The sequence below is a fragment of the Akebia trifoliata genome, chromosome 5, assembly GCF_017979445.1.
Source record: "Akebia trifoliata isolate Shusen 1 chromosome 5, ASM1797944v1, whole genome shotgun sequence".
In the NCBI taxonomy this organism is placed as follows: domain Eukaryota; kingdom Viridiplantae; phylum Streptophyta; class Magnoliopsida; order Ranunculales; family Lardizabalaceae; genus Akebia; species Akebia trifoliata.
This window is the reverse complement of record NC_141379.1, coordinates 26,439,274-26,464,652: the sequence shown is the minus strand read 5'-3', so window position 1 is coordinate 26,464,652 and position 25,379 is coordinate 26,439,274. Positions and strand designations below refer to the sequence as shown.

Here is a 25,379-nt window from a genome sequence, read left to right as displayed (position 1 = left end):
GCGAGCTATAGTATATTTATATAATTATACACAATTGTAGGCCCATTTTTATATAGAAAAAACTTTCATCCAATTAAGATAAATATCTAATTCAACTATAATTTTTGTAGGCCCTCTCTAACTTTACCATATTTCCCTCTTTTTACTCTTTAATTCATTTCATTATTTTTTAATTTTTTACCTTTTTAATCTCAAATTTTTTTTTTCATTTTTACCCTCTCAATCCCAAAGAGGATGCCCCTACAGGCACGAGTAAACTCTAGTTCATTATATAGCAAATTCAAGATTTAATTTAATATGAAATATGAAAAACATCAAACCGAGTTACATCAATCAAATTTTAAAAATAAGAAAAAAATTTAATGCACCCTTGTGAGAGTAGCTTCTTTCTCATTCCACCTCATTGTTTTTGCCATGATTGTTCCATCTTTTCATTTGTTAATGCACCCTCAACATTTTTTAACTGGTGAGATTGATGATTCAAATGGTCAAGATCGACCTCTTGACAATGGTCAAGATCAAAGATTGTAAATCAACAAACTCAACATTTGAACATAAATCATTGAGATACAATCATGGATCTTGGCATTTCATCGTGAATCAATGAGATCGATAAATTCAAATTGTCAAGATTGACACTTTGGATAGGTTATCTCAACCATTTGAGTTCATCATTTTATTAGGATGAGGGTAGGGCGACAACCTGAGTAAGTTAGAGGCTGAACCAGGCTCAATCCAAGTGGTAAAACCATCAACCCAAGCTCAACTCAACCCGACCATCAGGCTTGAGCTTACTAACTCGAGCTCAACACAAGTTTGATCTCAACGCAAGTTTGATCTTCTAAAATTGGGTTGAGCTCGGGTTACTCCGAATTAGGTAATTTTGGGAAGGTTGGATGGATTAGCTCGTTGAATATCCCTAATTTCATTTTAATCGATAAATTTTATATCCTTAAAAAGAAAAAAAATACAATATAAAAAATAAATCACTAGTAAATAAAATCATACTTAATCAAACCCCACACTCGTAATATGCAACCTCCAAATCCATCATTGAGAGAATACTTAGACGAATCATACTTGATCAAAACCCGCACTAATAACATCCAATTGTCCACAAGCCATAATAATAAGATGGAATAAAAAAGTTAAAAAAAAAAAAAAAACATAATTACTAAAAAAATATTTGTATATTAATATATAGGCATCGGTTCAGATAAGTTGGGTTGCTCAATCCCTCAACCCGAGCTCAGTTCAAATTGAGATCGGCTTGGGCCAGGTTGCAGCCCTAGGTGAGGGACATTAAGAAAGAAAGAGTTTACTAAGTTGTCACGGTGACACTCCAAAACTCAGGATGCATTTAGAAATACATCCCTTCCAAAGAGTCTATTAAGCAATTTAGCCTTAAAAATATCATCCAATGAGTACATTTCTTGAACACTTCTAACAATGGGACAAATAGTCCATTTAAAAATATATATATATACTATCAACCTCTTCCAGCTATGAATAAATCTGATTCAGAAGAGAAGAACTTGCATCACTATCTCAATTTCAATTTTTGTATGGGTTTGATTCACACTAATATCTGAAGAATATTTACCATCCGAAAAGAGGAAAAACAGAGTCTTTGAACGTAGTATCCTCCACAACTATGTTTCTTCATGAATGTACCCCTACAAATGTGCTTATATATCTTTTAGTCCAAAATGCAAGGATTTTGTTGGCAATAATCAATGAAAACTTTGTAAACTAAATGGCAAAGTATAACAAATTATTTACAAAAATATCAGTGAACCGAGGTAGAATGCATAATTAAATTTCCTTTGAGACCACTTTCAAACATTTTTTTTTTTTTCAGAATGAGTAAATTTTACATCCTAATTTGAAATAGAGTCAATAAATTCTGAGAAATGGATACAAACCAAAGATCCCCTTGGCTACAGGTGCACAGGCTTCGGGACACATACATGTGTGTAGATCCTGCTTTAACTTGACGACAGCGAAAATTCTTTCAAAGAAAATTTAAATTCCATCCCCATCATATGGCTTCCATCTTTCTATTACGACCTTGAATTGCTCGTCTCTTTTCCTAATCTGCAAAACCAAAATTATATTCAGTCTTATCAATACTGGTTTGGTTTATATCCAAAGGTGGATTCATTAAAAAAAAATGCTTTCCATTCACATTTATGAATTTCGATATCAATAGTCATCGAAAACGAAGCATAACTCGCCACCCATAATGAGAGACTGTCTCAATCAGTTCTCACTTTCTTTTGTTATGTTCTTTGAATTTAAGCTTTTTCTTTAGTCATGATTTTCTGATGACCCTGATGAGGCATGAGCTAGAACCATAGATTTTTTTCCTCGGGATACACAACTGTACATCCCCATAAATATGTGCAGTTGTGTATCCTGAGGAAAAGAATCTATGATTGTAGCACATGCCACATCAGGGGGCATGTCAGAGGAAGGTGTCAGAAAATCATTATTCATTTCTTTATATTTGTGTGTGTGTACTTATTCAATATGTCAAAACCCCAAATTATGACATCTCCTCTCCCACTTCACACCTTGGAAGGCACCGTTCTTATAGAGAAAAACGAGCTATCACATCTTCTTAACGTGAAAGCGTGCGTGCCCCCAAATTACGACATCCCTTCTAACCCACTTCACACTACAGAAGGCACTGTTCTTATAGAGAGAAGCGTGCTTTCAAATCTTCTTAACCCGAAAGCGTGCATGTGTGTGTGTGTGAGTGCATGTGATAGTTTCCAAATGAGTATCAACTTTTAAGTGTTTTTTGTTCAGTTATCTCTTGGGCAAGACATCATCAATGCCCCAAAATATGTCTTTTAAGTCTGAATGTTGTGATTCTAAATTTTTAGGAAAGTCCAACTTTATACAGAAAAATGAAGTTTCAAAACTAATTACTTGTGATACAAAAATTATCTATGAATTGGTATTTCATAAATAATGGTTTTTTCTTTCAGGTTCAAAAGAACCTGTGTTCCAAGGTTCAGTCATTTTCCCTGAGAAATAGGTGCTTGAAAAATGCTTTAAAAGTGATACTCTCACTGCACAGGTCTGGCACCTGAGCCATTAAATTTTTGGTCTAGAAATAAGAGCATTATCCATAAAATCATGGTCCCCACACGTTCATTCACAGCTTGGGTGAAAAGAGAGTTCTATTTTTTATTTTTTTGTAAGATAAAAATTCATTTTTCTAGAAGAAAAATCCTTTCTCAAGGAAATGGGACATTAGGAAATTATTTATGAATTCTTGAACATCAGAATATATACGGTAATATGGTTATGGATGGGTTAAATCTCCAACAATATCATCAAAGAAAATCAAATCATTGTGATGGTGTGCCTGAACTCAGCGATGAGTAGCCATTGTGTTGGTTTGATTCGACTAGGCACTTTGACTTTAATGCTAGTTAATCATTCAAATACAAAAATTCTTCCAATATAATTATATTAAAAAACTGAGAAATATAAAAATTAAAAATACATCCTAGTAGGAAGGGCATGTTTTTCACATGAAAAGGTCAAACACAAAAATGCACCTGTGACCTTTGTGTAACTAATAAAATCAAGGTCCTACATTAAACCCTTTGAATTAAGAAAAAAACATAATTCTTTTATTTCTGGTTTTGGGACTTTATTTTAATTTTTTAATTTTGATAGCAAAAATGAGTGAAATTGCCCGTGGAGTCGGTAAACTTGTCATCTTTTTTTACATAACCCCAACATGAGTCTATCTTGACTCACAACCTGAGTCACAACTCAGGTAAGTCCTTAGATTCAACCCACTTGGTTTTCTAGCTATTATCAAGAGACTTGAATATCAGTAGAATTACCTCAACCAATGGCCTTTTACCATGAAGCAACATATCCACGCTCCTTTCTGTCTGCAAAAGAAAAAGTGAAAAAGGAAAAAAGGCTTAGCTTAATCGAGCTATTAGCCATGACAAAGATACTCCATTTTCTTTTTTCTCGAAATTCATATTTCTAACATGAGCAAACACCTTTATTGGGACTATCTGTAATTTACTATTATTCCAGTTTTCAACCAATAATTATAGTATCATTTATATAGTGGTATGCTGTTATTACTCCCATAGGTGAGGCTACATGGAGATCATGATGGAAATTCATATTTCTAACATGAGCAAACACCTTTTTTGGGACTATCTGTAATTTACTATTATTCCATTTTCAACCAATAATTATAGTATCATTTATATAGTGGTATGCTGTTATTACTCCCATAGGTGAGGCTACACGGAGATCATGATGGACAATCCATTGTGATCACCATCACCAAATAAATATCAACAGGGTGATCATTATCTCCAAAAGTTAGCCCATTCTAACATTGTAAACCATATGAAAAGTTGAACTAAACTATCAGGATCTTCTTAACTAAACGGGGTTAGGAATGTCAGCAAGACCTGATTCTTTTGTTAGGATAGCTCCAGAGTATGGACGAGCTGGTGTATGGTTGGATTGCTCTATATATGACTGCCAAGAAGGTCCAACAAGTAGAAGTGCATAAAGGGAGTAAGTCAAGACCAACTCTTCTACATATATTCATTAATAGATAAAATTTTAATTTAGCTATATGAACAGATTTCTGTGGTAGATATAGCTCAAGATAATTGAAAATTTGGACTCTTGTTGCTGACCCAATATTTAGTATAAGAAAGAGATGATGCGGACAAATAATATCATCAGATTTTTTTTTTGCTAGGTAATATCATCAGATTAACTATTTGGATATCTAAGAATCATGTGAGGAGGTGCATGTATGAGTGTCTGTCTGAGTGGCTTACACCAGCCTACCTTTAACTACAAAATTTCAATATTTGGATGCTAAAGGCCGATATGTGAATCCAAATATCTAATACGAATTTTGATGATTACAACTGCTCACTAACCTTGAACCCACAGAGTGTCCACCAATTAAGACAGTTAGTCACTGTTGAACAGCTTTGATGATTCATGATAACTAGATGGATTGCACAGTTCGTATGCCAACAATGCAAAAAAATCAAATTTTGACCCTGAAAACTGTTGATGGTAGGAATAGGATTAGGCTCCCTTGATGTGCATAGCAGGTTGTTGGGTATTACATCTTGGCATCTATGTTCACTTTCCTCACAAGGTAGCTGTGATGCAGTTTTCTACGGAAGAGGAAGACACTTGACAATGAGTGTGTTGGCCCATCAAGGGTTTATGGCTCGCACATATGGTGGGTGAGCTCCCTGTACTCAGTGCTAATGCATGCATGTGTTTCTTTGTTGAACCATTTTCCTAGAGAGTGGAGGGCTTCCCTATAGTTTCTTTAGAGTTTTGGTAGATTTAGAGAAGAAGATGCATCCACTGTTTACGTATTGATAAAAGAGATTTGCATATAAACATGGTAGTTCCCAATATCTTTTACCGATTAGTCAAATGGTTCAACCATTAAAATTTTGTCTGACATTGTTGTCTACACAAAGAAAGCCACGTCTGTGAGAACTTTGGAATCCCAAACAAATATCTTGCTTGAAAGGTTTAGGGAGCAGACTGTTTGAATTCCAAATATATAGAACTCATTGAAAGTGAATCCTTAAGATATCAAACCAAGCTCTCTTAATCCTCCTCTACAGTAATGGTATCTACCTCATTAAAGCCAGTAGGAAAGGCTAGAAATGATGTCCCCCCCCAACCCAACCTGATCATTCAAGTTCCTTCTCAACCCTGAATTTCAAGAAATTTCCTCCTCACAATCCAACAGCATTAGGACTGAGAAAGGCATCATAAAAAGAAGCTGACACACCATAGATTCTCCTAAACCCAATCCCTATCACCGTATCCCACCCTAACCAAATTCCTGTGCTGAGTACAAGATAGATATTTGAGATTCCTTTCTGAGCATTACACCCATGTGCCAAAATGAACTCGAGCATATCATTTCCCGTTTGTAGAAAATGGAATATCCTTGTAACAATGCTTGTACTGTACCATTCAATTGACTTTAGTAATTGGACAATTAAGGAAAGACCGGCAAAGATTTAAACTAACTGAATGCAACGGTGATAATAATCATTGAATTAGAGAAGCCCAGATATTCTAGAAAGAAAATAAGGAGCCCACATGTCAATTAGGGAGGAATGGGAAGAAGTCATTCTCTCCCATTTTACACCTTATAAGTAGCATACAAGCAGGGGAACCAGGAGCCACATCTGTGGTCTCACCAAGTTGAACCATTGGGACAAAAATTAACCTCATAGGGCGATCTGACCATCCTGACCTCTTCTTGGTGTTTTAGACAAATGTACTCAGAATGGTGTTGAAAAGTTCATATATCGGTTAGCTTAAGTTCATCCAAATGAATCAATTTCGAACATAGAAATTTCTTTGATGAAACCATCAAAGGGTGGGTTCAAATTGCATGGATGTGTGCCGCATATATGGCATGGTCCACAGGATTTGGTTATTTTTTAAGTTAAGTTAGTACCTGTAATGAAAGTACACGGTGGATATTCACACAACAGTTTAAAATGACAAAAGCTAGCTGACGTACCCGATGTGTAACCCAGTTCTTCCTTTCCCTCATTTCAATCAGAAAAGGGAATGTTGGGGGAGCTTTCCTCTCAAGAATGCTTTTCTGACAACGTCTAGCTCGAGCTTCATCATCTCCTAGTGTAACAGTTTCTACTCCCCCAATCTGGATATTACACAAAAAATCAATCAGAATGAAAAAAATGTTATGCAGCATTTTGTTCTGAGATGAATTAGAACTTGGACCAAGAGCTTGGAATTTCCAAGTTTAGCTTTCAATGAAAATTCATCCCATTTTTCATAAGTATATTCATCTCAGTTGGAAGAAGTCGATCAAGTGAATAATCAACAATTCTTTATTAAATAGGGTATTAGTATCGGTACTTAAAACTCAGCCAAATGATTGGATTTGGTCAAGTTCTGATCCAATCAAGGAGTTCCTGAGCATTGACATATCATTTAATTATAAGTTTTACATGTCGAAAACACAAAGCAAAACTTTTTTCAAGAAGGAACCAAAAGTACACAATAAGGTCAAGAGTTTCCAGAAAAAAAAAAGGCAAAAACAAGGAAGGGATTGATAAATTTGGGGGTCCAGCTCTAAACCAATTGGCAATGAATGGAGAGGCCCAGGAGCTTATAAGGAGAGAGACTAGGCAATTTGTGTCCGGTGTGGGACTAAACTCAACATGCACCCGCATGTGTGGGCCAGACTTGGCCAAAGCACGTGGAGAAATGACCATGATAAATTGGGGGTCCAACTCAAAACCAATTGGCAATGAGTGGAGAGGCCCAGGAGCTTATAAGGAGAGAGACCAGGCTATTTGTGTCCGATGCGGGACTAAACTCAACAGAGATTTCCCCGTCTATACTAATATATAGGGGGAAGACAATTGCTGATTGCTATTTTGTAGGCCACATCCTGAGTTCCTGACCTCAACCGATTCTTCCAAAAAATCTAGAATTTTTAAAAATTGCATCAATTGTAATGCATCTGAAGGATATATTAGTCTTTATTATCACTAAGCAGAATAAAGAGAAACAATTTGTAGTACAATGCCTAATATTTTTTACTCTCGCCTTTTAAAAACCAAATTAGCATCTTTTTAGCCCCCTTTTTTTTTCCTTTCAATCTTTTTAAAAGCTCACAAATGTTGATCCATAATTTGATTTGCAGTAAAATGGACCTTTAAATAGCTCTTGCCGAGATCTTTTTAATCATAGCCAACACTTGTAAACAGTACCATCCATGGCATGAGAAAACAACCCAATCAATTGCAAAGCTGATAAATGTACATTTATAATAAAATTTTAATTTAATCAAGAGAGGATCAAAATCCATATTATCATATACAGACATGTTAAGGTTAGCAGTAAAAGAAAACAAGACACTGGTGCATGTGTTTGTGTTGGACACAAGAACACAATGGTTATGGAATTTGCCAGAACCCAACATAAGATGTCTGTTCATATAGTCAAGGACATTGAACAATGTCGTATTATAGTTTGCAAAGGTATGAAATGCAGAATATCTTATTCTGGTAAAGAGGAGTACATTAGAATATATATAATTTCCAAAACAAGAAAAAAAAACTGACATCTGATAACAAGAACTTGTGACAGAAGTCTAACTAATGTTTAATCGTTCTTATACAGAGCTGATACCCAAGTTGACCCATAAAATAATGTGATACTCAATCAGGTCTTTTGAGATAAAAAAAAATTAATCTGGAGTTTGATTTCTTTGAAGATTTTACAGCGATTGTAATCATCTTGATAACTCAACCAGTTCCTAACAAAACAAAATGAGTTACCTTATTAATTCAAGCCAATCTTAACAGGTTGATTGAATCTGATATCCAATATCTTAAATTCAGAAGAGATGACAAGATAATCATATAACATAACTAAGATGTGGGAGAGTGTCAAAAAATGAAAGGAAAAAAACAAAAAAAACAAAAAAAGAGGAGAAAAGGCCTTGGTATATAATGGAAAGAAAATAAACTTTTCCAATAACTGTTTAAGGGTCTCATGTAAAGTAAGGGAAAAAAACAAACCAACCAGATCTGAAAGTGTATGGTTCTTGATTATATTCTCAAGCCGCTCTCCATGGGCCGTGCCAATGAGCATCACTCCTCTTTCGGCTATTGAACGACAAGCAAGGGCCTCTGCTTCTGTGCCAATCTCATCTACAATGATCACCTCTGGCATGTGATTCTCTACTGCCTCAATCATGACTTTATGTTGCATCGATGGTTCTGGAACCTGCATTCTCCGAGCACCTCCTATTGCCGCATGGGGAATATCACCATCACCTCCTATTTCATTGCTAGTGTCAACAATTACCTATCCCATTCATCAGTACTCTTTGATGAAGCAGAAACTGCTAAAAGTGAGAAATTTGGAAGAAAGACTAACTGGAGAATGTAACACTTTATGCACCACGAGATAGAGAGAGAGAGAGAGAGAGAGAGAGAGAGAGAGATGGGAGTTATGCAATACTGTACACACCACTCGTTTGTGAAGCTCATCTGCCAAGACACGTGCAATCTCACGCATGACAGTAGTCTTACCAACACCAGGCCTAGTAAAATAAAAAAGGAAATAAATTAACACGAAATTAGGTTTCATATTGTAAGTTACTTTTATTTTTGTTGGAGCTTCTTCAATATTTCAAATATGTAATAGGAAGCCGAATGACAAATTTCTTAGTAACATGCTACCTGGAAAAAATGATTTTCTACCTTTTAAGATCATCTGTCTCAGGTTTCTAAAAAATAGTACATATAGAATTTAATTATCTATCAAAATTAATTTACTAATTCTCAAAAAGTCTGATCACTATTCTTTTAATAATAAACTAAAACTTTGCCAAGATTACAAGTGAAAAGTTAAAAAAATTAAAAAAAAAGCTCTTATAAATAAAGCCTTGTAGCATCGTTGAGATAAGGCCTAGATGATAATGACAATTACAAATAAAGCCTCATCCCTCGACCATAATTCAGATTCCTACAACTACAAAGAAGTCTATCATATTTTTCTTTTGATGGGAAAGAAAATAACATTCTTTATAGTTCAAGAGGTCTGACAACTTCACCTATCACAACTCAAGAATATATGTCCAACCAGTCAGGAATCTTCCTATGGCTATGCACATATCTGGAAGCTTCAATTTCTTTCAAACTCCCCACACATAAAAGCAAGATCATCCAAAGATTAATCCCCTTACAACCAAAGGAATCACAAGGCCAAGAAGAGAAGATGTCCACAGTATCTCTAGAAAAAACCAAGTAACAACAAAAAGATAGAAAGGAAAAGTTCCACACTGCCCTTGCAATTTTGTAATGAATATATCAACTTCACACTCTTACCTTCTAGAAAAATCCTTCCGAATAAATTAAACCCCAATAAATTTGTACCAAAATCCTATGCATGTTCCATATCAAGTTTTCATAAATTGCAAATTTTAGTAGTTAAAAAAAAGTCCCATTTAACTTAAAATCTTGAAACCCATAGTTTATTTATATTTATCCATTTACCTTTATGGCTTAATTTATTTCAATTTACTATTGTTCTGATACCTACTAATTGATGCAATTTCTTATTTCAAGAATCTAAGTTATTTACTAAACACCTACAAACTATTGGAAATAATATAGTTATTTTAGATTTAACTGTTTAGTTATAGACTTTATTTTTCTTATTTCTTATTGTTAGGGCTTTTTAGTCTTTTTGATTGATTGGTTAATATAAATTCCTGCCAAGATCTCTAATTGAGATTTGATGATTTCTATTTCACCATTCTTCTCAAACAACTTAACTCTTGGACTAGGATTACAAAAAAGCAAAGAAAAAAAACTTAAGATAGAAAAAATGCATTTTGGAAAGAGATTCATTGTTCTAGTATAAAACATTGTGCTTCGAAGTGGTCGACTTGGGTTAGGCTGGCCCTATTTTTCTTTGTGGGAAGTGATTGGATCTTAGACAATCAACGCCAAATGCAGCCAACCAAAATTAGATGATGGACCGTGGAGGGGCAATGGGCCTAGTTCTTTTACTTTCTTCTTCTTTACTTATTTTTTATTATTATCTGTGTGTGTGTATGTGTGTGGGTGTGTGGGGGATGTCTAAAACTCCATCCTTTGTCCATTCCCCTCCCGAATATCTTTATTTTCTTCCACTTCCACCACATAACCTTTGCCACCACATTGGAACCACCATCATGAGAGAGAGAGAGAGAGAGAGAGTGCCACCACATAACAGCCATAACTACCCCCATTGAGCACCACCGTTCACCATTGCCTTCGCCACTACATTGGAACCACCATAACAAGAGAGAGAGAGAGAGGAGAGAGAGAGATCACCATCAGTCTTCATGGCTTCGGAAAAGGGATAAATTTCCACTCAACCAATCTGTGCAATTTTCAAAGAATTCCTCAATATTTTGATCTTTGAATGTGGTTTTACTAACTCAATTACTCAGTTCAAAAATTTACACTCAACCAATCTGTGCAATTTTCAAAGAACTCCGCAATATTTTGATCTTTGAATGTGGTTTTACTAACTCAATAACTTACTTCGATTCTTGAAAGACTAGGTCTTTTTTTTAACTTACACCTAAAAACCATTTAAATCCAATTTGTTTCATTTCTCACCAAGTGTGAATGTGTTCATCTTTTTCTTATATAGTTAAATTCCCTGCCACCGGGAAGGACAATTTTTTCCATGTAATGATGTAAGTGAGGAATAAATAAGAAGGGTTTGTTACTTTCATCTTGCTGAAGTACTCTTTATTCTTCATTCGAAACTTGTCACATGTACTTTAATACCTCTAGAAATGTAAAAATAAAATAAAATAATATGTAAAACCTTACTCACGTCAAGTGGTAGTGAGAGCGATTGAGTAAGAAGATGATTCTTAAATACTAGAAATCGAAATAGTTTTGGATTCTGAAAAACAAGAAAAAAAAAACAAAAAACAATATAATACAAAATGGATGGCAATAACAGGAGCAAGCTTCCAAAACAGCACCATGTAAGGTAGAAATTCCCTGCAACTAAGTATATAGCTATATATACTTACAATTGATATAGAGTTAAGGAAACAAACAAACAAAGTTCTCTTTTTTTCTGATTAGTAATGTGGTTAATTGTCTAATGTGTCTAAGATTTAAATAGTAGGCCCTACCTCCCAAGAAACAAGATACTTTCTCCAAATTGAAGAAGATCATGAACCATGTCGATGTGACCACTAACTGCTCTGCCAACTCTGCATGTTAAACCAACAATCAACCCTTTTCGACTCCTTATTGCGGATATTCTGTGCAAAGTACCCTGAATGCCTGCTCTATTGTCCCCTCCAAATTCTCCAACAGCATTTTGAGCTTCCTCCAACTCTTTCACTGATACCTAGCCAAAAGACATGTTGTGAATGGCTAATTAATATAGACGTAACAAAGGTGTTTCATCTTAAAACAGTTAAATGTCAGATCCATAAGTGGTGAGCTAAGAAAGGCACGATTATTGGCTGAGGGAAAAGAAAAAGGTAACGAATACTACCATGTCAGGCAAAAATAAATTGCAATATATGTTAATTGTCAAAAAAAAAAATTAATATTAATATAACTAGGAGAAAGAAATAGGAAAGTAGCACTAGCAACTTGAGATCATTAATTTACCTCTGAACTCCTCAAATATTGCCCTCCAGATTGACCAAGAAAACGTGCTTCTGGCAGACGACCCAAATCCAATATAACCTATTCAGACAGCAATAAATTAAGAAAGGATAAGAAAAATAAATAAGAAAATCCTTGTAAATCCAATAATCTTTGGTCATGGAGGAGGGGGTATTGGCTTTTAAAAAACATCAAATTTAATTGTGATGCACTGCCACATGGCTTAAGTAGATAGCATGATTTTATATACCAATACATCATACATATGTAATCATATAGGGTTATACGGTTAGTGTTTGTTTGTTGCCGCAAGAGTAACTTGTTGTTCGCACTGTGCTGTTTTCTTTCCTTATTTTGTTGTGTCGTTTTCCTTTGTTTTGGTTGGTCACCTCGACCCCCTCATTTTCTTTTAATAAATTTATCTTTATCAATCAAAAATAAATAAATAACTGCATAGTGCAATGTGTACCACTTTTGGGGATTTAGTAAATTGATATTTTCCAGACATGACATTATTTATCATCATTATTTGGACTTTATCACTTTTTTTTTTACATTCAATATGATATAGTATGCTTGATAAATGCATACCGAGAACTTAAAACATGCTTATCTTCACTTTGTACTCAAATCTTTTTAGCTTGTACCTAAACACATCAATTTTCACTATTTCAAGGCTCTTGTTTGTATGGATTCTCTATCATAGAAAATTTCGGAGGTACTCTCGGCTCTAAAGATTTTGTGGTCTGGTGGAGTAAGTGAGTCCACCAATAATCTTTTCAGGGGTGCAAGTTTGTTGGGGTTAGGCATTGTTTTTTCTTGCAGAGATCTTTGTAAGTTGTCCCCTTCCCTCTTCTCTCAAGCATTTCTCTCACTAGACTGGCTTTTATTTGTTGTGTAGTTTTATTTTTGTTCAATAAAATTGCCTATTCATGGTCATCATCAAAGCCTTTTCCCAAGGGTTTGGGGTCATCTAAACGATTCATGTTCCTCTATTCAGTGAATCGCCTGTTATGATCAAATAAGTTGGAATAAGATTTTGTAAGAAAGCTATCAAGCAATCTCAACAGAATCTCTAACAATAAGGAGGAAGGCGTCAAGGAAGTCATCTTGAAAGTCAAGCCCCTCCCTTATAAGTGGTCCTCCATTATCCGAGAATTAAAATCATTTCGATGATTCTGTTCGATGGAAAGAAATTGCTTGTACTTCTTGTGTGTAGAGTTGTTCCTATGCCCTGTAATCCCTATTCTTTGACAATCAAGTGAGATTCTCTTTTACCTCCCCTCTTTGTTGTAATATTTGGCTTTATTCACCTCTTGAATATAATCAATGTTTACAAATAAATAAAAAATTATTAACAGCATTAGTTTCTAAAAATTGTGTAACAAAAATGCAAGAAATTTGTGTAGTTAGGAAACTCAAGCCATAACATGTGGACTTCTAGATATACGTGAGGGGAGTGGACGCATGCGTGGATTAAGAAATTGATCAATACAAGTGAGTTAAGAGGATTTTCATTTATTTCAACATGCACCACTTGAGATTTTCCCTCTCAAAGCCAATTCGTTATATAGAGTGGTGGATAAAATATTTGATGGGTCTGAGAACGATTGATCACCTCCAGAAGTTCAGCTCTTTTGGGCTCATTGCAAAGCTTCTCACGCAAATCTTGAGGTAGAATCTGCTACAAAGAAAAGAGAATATGGGTAGCTGAGTTTATCTAAATCATAAGATAAATAGTCTAATACTTCAACTTTGTAAAGTATGGCGTGATCTAGTATAAAAGATAGGTAATCCAACCCATGAGGGACCTACTGGAATAATAACCAAGAGCACAGAAAACATAGAAAAGAAGCACCACCACATCACAATAATACAAAAGACCAGAATAAACAATAGGATTAGCCCTAACAGAACAACTAGTCTTGCAAATACAGTGCTTTGTTGCAGGAAGCTTACAAGTTAAACTCCATGTGCTGCTCCTGCTCTGGAATCCTGCTCGCACCCCAAGACACAGAACCTTTACCTCATGCCTATCACTAGAATTTCTTCACACCATTTAGCCATGAGTTTTATTTTTAGTGATAATTGTTTTGCTGTTTTTATCCAATTAGTTGGCTAATATTTAAGTTAATTCAAGCACAATTAGTAAATAAATTAAAATTTCAAGTTATATATCAAAATGTATATTAATATTCGAAAATTTTCTACAAAACAATATAGATGTTACGTGGTTGTTCCCACTACCCAAGCTTCTAAGAACCAATGTTTCCCTGCTCCTATGCTCAAATCCACTCCATCGCACTTGCCCGTGCCCGTTCTTCTTCTTCTTTTTTCTGATAGGTAAACACAATTTTCTTAAAAAGAGCACCTTTTCTTCTTTTGTTTCTTCTTCTTCTCCTTCCTCTTCATTTCATATACTTCTTTCTACTTTCAAGCCCCAAAACAGGCCTAGAATCAAGTTTGTATAAAAGCCATGTGATGCAGGACCGTGAATGTTACCCTAAGTGTCTTTTTCTCCTTTGGAACACTCTGAAGGGTATGCCTGTGATGTCCTCATCACCATGTCTTCTCGTACCTGTTGGGAACCATTTTGCTGATGTCAACAAGTGACATCATCATCAACAAAACCTGTTTGAAGGGGGTGAAAGCCATTTTCTAAGAGCTCTTGATTTACCATGATTTATCACTATTTTCAATAATTTGTTGGTCGTGTATTCGTGGATACAGAAAAAGGGTTCTTGATTTACCATGATTTATACAGAAGAAGGGATTCATGGTTTTTCTTGATTTACCATGATTTATATAGAAGAAGGGTTTCATGGAAAACCATGAAACCCTTGGGATTGTTAATTATAATTCAACAATGTTTTTGGGTTGATCTTCCCATATTTTTGTTTGCAGAGTTTCACAAATCTCTGTGTGATTGATATCCTTATTTACGATCGACATTGTCTCGTACTTATTCTATTGATCTATTCTCTCCTTGAGATTAAATCATGGACTCCAAATCTCTTTCCCCTTCTATTTTCTTGATCATGTGGCCCAATCTATCACTAACATCAAGTTTTAACAGTCACGACTTCTTGGCATGGCCTCACTGAATCTGTCTTTCTTTATATTGGGACTTGGGAGTCAATTGAAGTGGGAATATTTTACTGGGACTACTCCTAGTCTTCCAAATGGGTCTCCTAAATCATAGAATTGGGAAGCTAACAATCTCAATTCTTCTTGGATGGCTTCTACACTCTATGGAACCACAGTTTGTGGCCAATGACATTTTCTATGATTGTGAACAATACTCACACCTATCAGCCAACCCATGAGATTGTTCACTTCTAGTGGGGGGGAGATATAGTTTGGTTACATAATACTTTGGGGGCCTTCGGCGCCGTTGGGAGCAACTGAGCCACTTTTCGAGCTTCCGGTCTAGGCAATCAAGATTATCAATCAACAAGTGGACTACAACCTAAGTATGAGCAGCTTCGCACCAAATTCTTCCTAAGAAGCCGATCATTTTATATATCAATATTCATCAAAGAGCACCGCCGAGCAATTGTGTTCTTTCCAAGCTCCACAATTCATAATAAATTTGCTCTAGCTTCAAACACTACTCTCTCAATACTAATGTTAGGGGAAGTGACAGAGGTCAGGGTTGTGGACAAACAGAAAAAAACAGAAATTTTTGTTTATAATAGAAACAAACCCATTATAGAATCACTAAAAACAAACAGAAATATCTCATGAAACAGTGAGAATCAAAGAAATCCATTGTGTATATAAGCTTATGTATGTGGGATAAGAAATTTACCTCCAAGAGAGCATGAAGATCGTCCTCCACAACCACAAATCCATCATCTAAAGATGCTTTTAAGATTGAAATTCGTGGATTACGAGTGAAATAGTGAGAAGTGTCTCTCTTTTGATTTTGAAGAGTGAAATTGGAGGTGAAGGGCTTCGAATGATGATGATGATGAGAGAGAAAAGAGGATTTGGTGAAGTAAATTGAAGAAGAAGAACAAGAACAAGAGGGAGACACTGCCATTGCTGTCATGGCCACTCCTATTACCTCCTGAAAGATAAACAGTAACCAAGTACTGAAATTGGTGGGGTGTCCGTAGTTTATCCGTTGGTGATGGTGTGAACGTTGGAGGAAAGGTTCGTTTATTAATTGGGTTGCAATCCGTAACTCTATGAAAAAAACACGTGATCCGACCCTTTAAACACAAAATTCAATGGTTGACATTTATAAAGATCTTAAATACACAAATCTCAAAAATGCTTATTCCAAGGATAAATCTCAATCATTGGATTTCGCATTTAAAGGATTACGATCATGTGTTTTTTCAGTGGTCATTCTTAGGAGTCAAGAGATCTGCCTATAATAATAATTATTATTATTATTTTATTTTATTTAATTTAAGTATCTATTTTATTATTATATATATATTTTAGATAATTTGAACAATTCTATCCAGATCCAAATAAGAAAAAATAAAAATGGATTGTGGATTTCAACGATGTCAATTTCTTGTTTTTTTAAGTTTTTGAAAGGTTAATAGTGGATAAATCTTCATGAAATTCTTGATATATGCATATATATAAGGTCAACACCATATGGCTCTTTGTTGGTTATTCATCAATCTATTAAATTGATGAATCAACAAATTAATTGATAATTTATCAATTAATCGGAAAATATGATAATATTCTTATCATTCAACCCTAAATTTTTTTTTTTTTTCAACATTCAAATGTCAATAATAAGTACAAATTTTACGAGGGTTGAAGATGATGGATACTAATCAGAAATCCAAAAATGTCATTCGTATATTCATTATTGATTTATTTACAAAATTTTCACAAGGGATGTTCTAATTGCGCCCAACATTTTGTCTTCTTACACCACTTTAGGGGTGTGAATGGGTACCCATTTACCTATAACCAAAATTAGAATCAAAACCGAAAATCCTGATTCCGATTTTCTTTTTATGAGAACCAATTAGAACTAGGTATAATATGGAACTGAACCGATAGGAAACAGAATCATTAAGATCTATCCAATGGGTACCTAAAACTGATTTATTTTTTCATTTATCTTTACATTATATATGATTTAAGGTTTTCCAATATTTTAAAATTAACATATATTATATAAAGTTTTTCAATTATTCATGTAAATTAAATATTAGACCTTCAATGGATCATCAATTCTTAAGTTCATTACATGTAAAGAAGATGAATTTTAATATTTGAGAAAAAAATCATTAAATCGTATTTTTAGTGAAACAAATTATTATTAAGTTGATACTTTGAAGATAATATGTTATTTTTTAGAAGGGATATTTTTATAATGATTTTGAATTTTTTTTTCATTCGATTCTTGAGAACGGAATCGAAGGGTACCAGTGACTCTTGATGGCTCTGGTTCTACTTATTTTAGAATCGGACTCGGGCAAGATCCAAAACCAAAAAAAATATAGTTGTTATGGTTCTAATGTTCATAGGAACCGGCCCATTGTCAAATTAAATACAAAAAAAGAGAGTCAAATAGTTATTTTATTTTGAAGAGAAAAAACTCTTCACACCACCTATTTTGTATTCAACCTTCAGTCCAATTAGAAGTTACTATAATTTTTCAATATGACTCAATAGGATCCTATAGAATTTGCCTAAATTGACTTTGTAGAAACCTATTAAAGTTGGGCAATTTAGTGCTTACCTATTGAATGAAGACTTCACTTTACTTATTTATTTATCTTATATTGTATTAAGTTTGGATATCGTATCAAGGTATGGAAATTCATTAAAATATTCTCTAATTTTAAATATTAATTTAAAGAAAGTGAACTTACAAAAATATCATAAGAAATCACCATTGAAATCCATGTTGAAACTTCTATAAATATAATGAAGAAAAAGAGAATGATGACTCAAGAAGAAGGAAAAGAAGAAAGATGATTAATCTGTAATTGATTTTGGTTTAGCAGGAAAAGCATGAGAGTGGAAAAAATAGAATATCAAATGAGGTTTGATTATTATGATGAAGAATGATAGGTAGGTGCAGAGAGTAATTTAAATAATTTTTTCTTATTTAGATTGTTTAGAGATTCTTGGAGTGATGTATATAGTATGTTAGTTCACTAAGACAAAAGGATAGATGCTAGATGGCCCCTTTCTCAATTTTGTCTGAATTATTTTAGATGGTGCAAAATGAGGAGAGTGTATTTAAGTAATTTCTTCCTCCTTTTGACTATATATATTAAATTAGAGCAAGGAAAGAGGGGGGCTTTTTCTAACTTTAATTTGATCTCTTTCTCCTCTTTTACTTGGATAGAATTCTATCTTGCTCTTTGGGTCTTTTCCCCTTTGACTTGGATAGTCACCATCACTATCTAAGATCTTATCCACCATTTGTCTCATTTACATTTTGGTGACTCTGCTAGGGATCACTTGTTGAAGTACGATTGGGGCGCTAATGTAGATGTCTCTTTAGTCTCACATCTTCCAAGTGGAAATCAGGCTCATGGAACAAATGGGATTGTGTGCCATCACCCAATGTGACGTGTTTTGTTGTATACACTCAAAGCAGACATTATCACATGCTTGCAGACCCCCATCCATAGTTACTAGGGGCATTATACTTACACCAATCGCTTGGGCTTTACGTACCCACTTACTCTTTGTACTTTTCTAAAATTTCAATCTCAACACACCCACTATCCCCAATCAAGCCTTTTTTATTTATTTATGCTATTGTTGGATTCACCTTGCACCCACCATTCCTATGGGAATCTCATTTGCTCTCTCTTTCACTCTCATTTTTTATCAAAATAGTTTTTTTTGAAAAAGTATAATATATTGAAAAGGAAGGGGGATACAAGAAACACGGAGACCGAGAAAGCCTCACAAATAACAACAAAGAAAAGAAAAATACAACATCAGTGATAACATAAAGAGTTTCATCTAAAAATAAAATCATCATAAGTAATCCATCGGAAATCTATATTCTGTTTGGACCAAAGATATAATAGACCCAGGATCTCCAAAAAACTTGCTTGAGAACTTCTGGACTTGCTGTTGAACACCCTATTATTTCTCTCATTCCAAACCCCCCAAGCAATAGCCGCTGGAAGCATATTCCACAGGAACCTTTTTCTGGTGTGGAAATGATTACTGATCCACCCTTCTAATAACGAGGAGAACTTATGAGGGAAGACCCAATTAATACGGAAAATATCAAGAAAAATTGATCAAATATTATAAGTGAAGGCACAATGAATTAAAATATGATCAACTGATTCCCCTTCCCTCATACAAAGGGGACAACAATTAGGTGTAATCCAACCCCGAACAATCAAATTATCCAATGTAAGAATCCTACCAAGAGAAGTCAACCAAACAAAAAATGAGATTTAGAGGGGACTGACCTGGACCAAATGATTGGCTTCGAGAGGGATCGCTCAGCTAGAGGATTAAGCCACTTATGAAAAGACCTGACAGAGAATCTCTTATCTTTCGCCCTTATCCATTCCCACTTATCTTGTTCACTCTCGTTAAGATGGATAGTATGCAGGAGATCAAGGAAAGATGTCACATCATTTAGCTCACAATCATTAAAATTTCTCCTGAACCCCAAATCCCAAGTAGGATTGAACTCGCTACAAACCAAACACTGCTGGATTGAGCAGTTCTTCTTCTTAGAACAGGAGTACAAAGACGGGAATTGGGTTGCCAGAGGCGATGTGCTGCACCAACTATCTTCCCAAAATCTAATTTTGTTCCCCATCCCTGCTTTGAACCTAATTCCTTTCTCAAAATCTTCACTCATTTTAAGAATCCCTTTCCAAACACTACACCCGTACGACTCTTTTGACTCTTTGCTATACCAGCCTAGCCCCCTCTCCCCATACTTAGCCTTAATAATCTTCCTCCACGTACTACCCCTCTCCTCGCCGAACCTCCAAAGCCATTTTCCTAGAAGCGCTCTATTAGTAATTCTTAACCCCTTTATGCCTAACCCCCCGAACTTCTTAGGCCTACAAATCACCTTCCATCTGACCAAATGATACTTTCTCCTTCCACTTTTGTCATTCCACAAGAAGTTTCTAAATAGCTTCTCCAATCTCATCTCAACTGACCTCGGTAGTATAAACAACGAGAGGAAGTACACCGGGATACTTGTTAAAGTGCTCTTAATCAACGTAACTTTCCCTCCTTTTGACAAATAATTGGCCTTCCACATGCTCAACCTTTTCTCTACTCTCTCTATCACTCTATCCCAGATTTTGATACTCTTGTAGGGAGCTCCCAACGATAAGTCCAAATAGGACGTGGGCAGAGAATCATACCCACACCCTAAAGTTGTGGCCATCACATGAATATCGTTCACCTCTCCTACCCCAAAAAGTTTGCTCTTCTGCAGATTAATGTGCAAACCTGATATAGCCTCAAAGCAACTTAATAAGACTTTAAGCACTTTCACTTGGTTCCTCGAATGGTCCAAAAAAACTAGAGTATCATCCGCAAATTGTAGATGCGAAATCAGGGGCCCGTTATTCATCCTAAAACCCGAAAGCTTTCCCAATTCAACCGCTCTTCTAAACAATCTACCCAGAGCTTCAGTTATTAGAAGAAACAAAAAGGGAGATAATAGATCTCCTTGCCTCAACCCTCTCGAACCCCTAAAAAAACTAGCTGGGATCCCATTGACTATGATTGAATAGGACACTGTTGTGACACATTTCATGATCCAACTTATCCACACCTTATCAAAGCCCATCCTCCCCATCATATACTCTAAAAAGTCCCAGCTCACATGGTCATAAGCTTTTTGTAAATCAATTTTCCCTATCATCCCTTCTTTCTTGTTCTTAATCCTCGAGTCGAGACACTCGTTGGCCATTAATACACCATTAAGAATTTGTCTTCCCCTAATGAAAGTCCCTTGTTCCTCACCGATAAGATTAGGGAGAACTATTTTCAACCGCGACACTAGCACTTTGGATATGATCTTATAAACCGAGCTAACCAAACTAATGGGTCTGAAGTTGCCTAACTTATCCGCCCCAGCTTTCTTGGGAATCAATGCCACAAAGGTACTATTAAGACTGTACTCTAAGCACTTCTTATCTTGTAATTCTCTAATGACTTCCATGAAGTCTTTTGAGACTATTTCCCAGCAATGCTTAAAGAACTCCATGTTAAAACCATCTGGCCCTGGCGCCTTATCCCCACTCATCGAGAAAAGAACTGATTTAACCTTTTCCTCCCTTATTTGTCTTTCCAACCACACCCTTTCCTCCTGACTCAAACACTTGAAATCCAGATTATCCGGTCGCGGTCTTAATGGTTCATTTTCCTTATATAAGTCTTTGTAAAGCTCACTATCCCATCCCTAATTTCCTTTTCTTCTGTCACCATGATATCCTCAATGTAAAGTTTATCGATTTGATTGCTTCTTCTGTGGAAATTGGCAACTTTGTGAAAAAATTTCGTATTATTATCCCCTTCTTTCAAACACTTGACTTGACCCTCGACTTCTGTTTCCAACTAATTTCCTCCATCATCGCCACTTGCTGGAATTCCAATTTCAATTCCATCCTTTTGCTTCTTTCATTCAAGCTCAAATTTCTTTCTTCCTCTCTTTTATCCAAGAATTCAATATCTGTCAAAATCTCCTTCTTTTTCACGTCAATTCTCCCCAGAATCTCTTTATTCCATATCTTCAACTTCTCTTTTAGAAATTTAAGCTTCTTCTTGAACACATCGCCAGGGTTGCCAATCGCTGGGCACTCATTCCACCAATTTCTGACAAGCTCTAAGAAGTTAGGTTGAACCAACCACATATTTTCAAATCTGAAGGGGATAGGGTACTGTCTATGGTGCCCTGTTTCTAGAAAGATAGGAATATGGTCCGAAACTGGGCTGGGGCTGGCAGACTGAATCACATTTTGAAACTTATCCTCCCAATCACTGTCCACCAGAAACCTGTCTAATCTAGACATCCTGGCATTACTTTGGTTGTTAGACCACGTAAATCACCTACCTAGGAGAGGGAAATCCATCAAGGAATGTCTATTAATAAAATCATTAAAGTTTCTCATCCCCGTAGATATGTTCGAACCCATATTCTTTTCTTGTGTAAATCTAGTGACATTAAAATCCCCACCCAAGACCCAAGGATTATCCCAATATCCCGCTACGTCTTCCAACTCCTCCCACAACTGCGCTCTCTCCCTATTGATGGTTGGTCCATAAATCCCGGAGAACGCCCATTGAAAGTCTTCGTCCCTCTTCCTACACAGAATAGAAATCGAGAAGGCCCCTATTAATTTGTCTATCACTTGGATCCAGTCCTTATTCCACATCATAAGAATTCCCCCCCGTTGAACCTAAAGCCGGAAGGGCTATCCAATCAATGTTTCTCCCCCAAATTTCCTTAATTGTCTTATCATCACAACTCGCTAATTTCGATTCCTGCAGAGTGACAATGAGAGGATTTTTACTACGAATAAACGCTTTCACAACCGCCCTTTTTCTTCTATCACCCAACCCTCTGACATTCCAAGATAAGATCTTTAACAACATTGGACACCTAACTAAGACCCACAACGCACCGAAAACAACCTACCTCTTCTCCAACCTACCCAAATCCTTATCTTCTCTTGGTCTACTTAAGCTCCTTGTCATCCCCAAGGGGGCGACCACCACCAATTCATTATTCTCACCGTCCCTATAACTTTGGATTTCTTGAGTATTCTCATTGTCTACCTGCTCAATCTTCTCCTCAATTCCATACGCATTGTTAATGCGTTTAAGTTCTTCTTCCAAACAGAAATTTTCTCGCAACTTCCCAACAGCCACCCTCAAGATCAGTGAGGACTCTCTATCCTCTGTTTCTGGAACTAATCCAAACTCTTCTGCCAACTTCAGAGCATTACTTACCAACCATTCCACCGTTTCCAACTTGGTCTTGATTGTCCCTTCCTCACAAATTTCTATTGTCGGTTCCCCCATGTCTCTATCGGCCCAATTTCCATCCTTATACACCTCTGTTCGATTAGCAACTTCCACCTCCATATTTTTTTGGGTCAAGAGTAATGATACTGGAGCTAATTGACGTCCATCTTTTCTGTTCTCCTTTCTACCATCCTCCTCTCGGAGACGCTTAAAGACTTGATAGGAATCTGTAAGAGCTGAAGAATGTCGAGACCTGCACTTATAGAAAATACCACGAGGACCTACCAAAGGACCATCCAAGGAAAGGACCCACGATGCTAACACAGAATAATTAAGACCAATTTTACGAGAATACTCACCAACAGACAGGAAAAATACCTGAGGAATGGAGAAAGGATCAGTAAAAACTTTCACCATGAAGGTTCCGGAGGTCCTATACTCTTCAACTTTACTGCTTGGGGGTTCTGCAACTATCAAACTAACTGAGTGTCTCCAGAGAGCCGCTCGAAATCTATCCCAAATTCTAGTTATCGCAATAAGATGGTGTCTTGATTGCTCCTCTCCTCCTATATCCTTTATTAAATTTTCTGATATCATCGCATTCTCGTAAGCCTCCAATCCCAAACCTCTACCAATCGTCTGACTCATAACCCTTTTGCTCAACTTTCCGTAACAGGTCGGACATGATGCTTCAGTCTCTGTTTTGTTGCAATTTGAATCCCCATCCCCAGGCTGCATACAGTCTCTGAGTTGCCCCTCCACTATTGCCTCCTCGGTCTCCCTACTAACCTGCCTAGACAGATCTTGAGATAATGATCCTTCTTCATCAGCTTCTCTTTGACGTAAGGTAACACTAAACTGATCTACTGGAGTCTCTGCAAAATCTGACTCAAACCATCTTTCCAATTGCTTCTTCCTTCCCAGTTCTTCTTCGTCACTTGACTTCTGCCTACATCACTTGAGCTCATACCCAGCAGACCCAACTATCTCGCCTGCCTTTGTCGGCGTACCATCGATATCGAAACCCGTCCAGATCTCCTGGTCCCTCGTCCTTATTGAGCTTCTGTCTTCTGAACCCGAGGGAATAGAGCATGGTTTCTGTCTATCCTTCATGTTCTCCTCCCAAATGTTCCACTTCTGAACCCACACGGATTTAGTAGAGCCCCCATGGGCTTTCCCCGCTCGCGGTCCAGATCTGTAAGCTAATGGGCGAGATCGAAGCTTGACCCACCCTTTCTGGATCGTGGGTTTCCTAACATGACTTGTGACGAGGCCTGGGCCTGAGACTTTCGAACCTAAATTATCTTCCATTCGGGTCGTCGTCATTGACGATTCATGCCTTTCTTCCAACAGGCCAACGTAGCCCAGCCCATAACTTGTTTTACACCCGTTAGCTTCTGTGGGCCTAGCCTCTCCACCTTGGGTTTCTAAACATATGGGCCATAACCCATTCTCATTGGGCTTACTAACCTCCACCAATCCATTTGTACGCAGCCACCTAGTATAGTCTAGGTTCCTAGCTGCCTTGCTTAATAAATGCATCGTACGCGCATGCTTCCCACTCCTTCGATGTGGCTTCAACACCTTAATACGCTTGACACGTGGTCGAAAAAGATGGCAATTTTTGAATTTCAGCTTGTCACGCACGCTACGTCCAGCAGGGTCTGATATTGCCCGATCTAAAATGCTACTTCCAGGGCTCTTCTTCTCTCGTTGTTCAGCATCTTGCTGTTGCTGATTCAGCTCAACAACCAACTGGGTACCTTTCTTTGCTGAGTTTTGAACCCCATCAACTTCTCCTACCTCCATCTTCTCTACAAACTCCTGCCCTTGATCTTCTACCCCTGTCACCTCCACCCCTAACTTGTACCGAAAACCATCGACGTAAAGATACAATCCCCTTGGCATCCTCCATTGGGAACAGCCGACCTTAAGCTTCGCGCTATCCAAATTATGACAACAAAGGGTATTCGAGTCCACTTCTAACAGTCCACCCAGCTGGGCTCCAATTCTTCGAAAAGCTAGGTTTATCCATAAATGGAAGGGTAGACCTTTGATGCTTACCCATGTTCTTTTCTCGCTCCAAGCTGGTTTTAGTGAGTTGCAATCCGCGAACCATGGGCGAAAACTGACGGACACGTCACCTACTAGAATTGTTCTCCTCGAGTTCAACTTCATAAACTC

At 36.5% G+C, this 25,379-nt stretch overlaps 2 protein-coding genes across 2 annotated transcripts; both read right to left on the bottom strand.

The window, feature by feature from the left end:
* Nucleotides 1-1,718: 1,718 nt before the first annotated feature.
* LOC147401836 (P-loop containing nucleoside triphosphate hydrolases superfamily protein) lies at nt 1,719-16,394 on the bottom strand. The gene is made up of 9 exons (XM_086443252.1): nt 16,045-16,394; nt 13,852-13,914; nt 12,237-12,314; nt 11,747-11,967; nt 9,070-9,142; nt 8,620-8,904; nt 6,581-6,724; nt 3,870-3,920; nt 1,719-2,097 (listed from the first exon to the last, which is right to left on the bottom strand). Exons 1-9 carry the CDS (start codon nt 16,285-16,287, stop codon nt 2,026-2,028), a joined length of 1,230 nt encoding a protein of 409 aa, XP_086299378.1. The 5' UTR covers nt 16,288-16,394; the 3' UTR covers nt 1,719-2,025.
* A 5,354-nt stretch (nt 16,395-21,748) lies between these two features.
* Nucleotides 21,749-22,240, bottom strand: LOC147401835 (uncharacterized). The gene has a single exon (XM_086444446.1). The coding sequence runs from the start codon at nt 22,238-22,240 to the stop codon at nt 21,749-21,751; it is 492 nt and encodes a 163-aa protein (XP_086300572.1).
* Nucleotides 22,241-25,379: the final 3,139 nt, after the last annotated feature.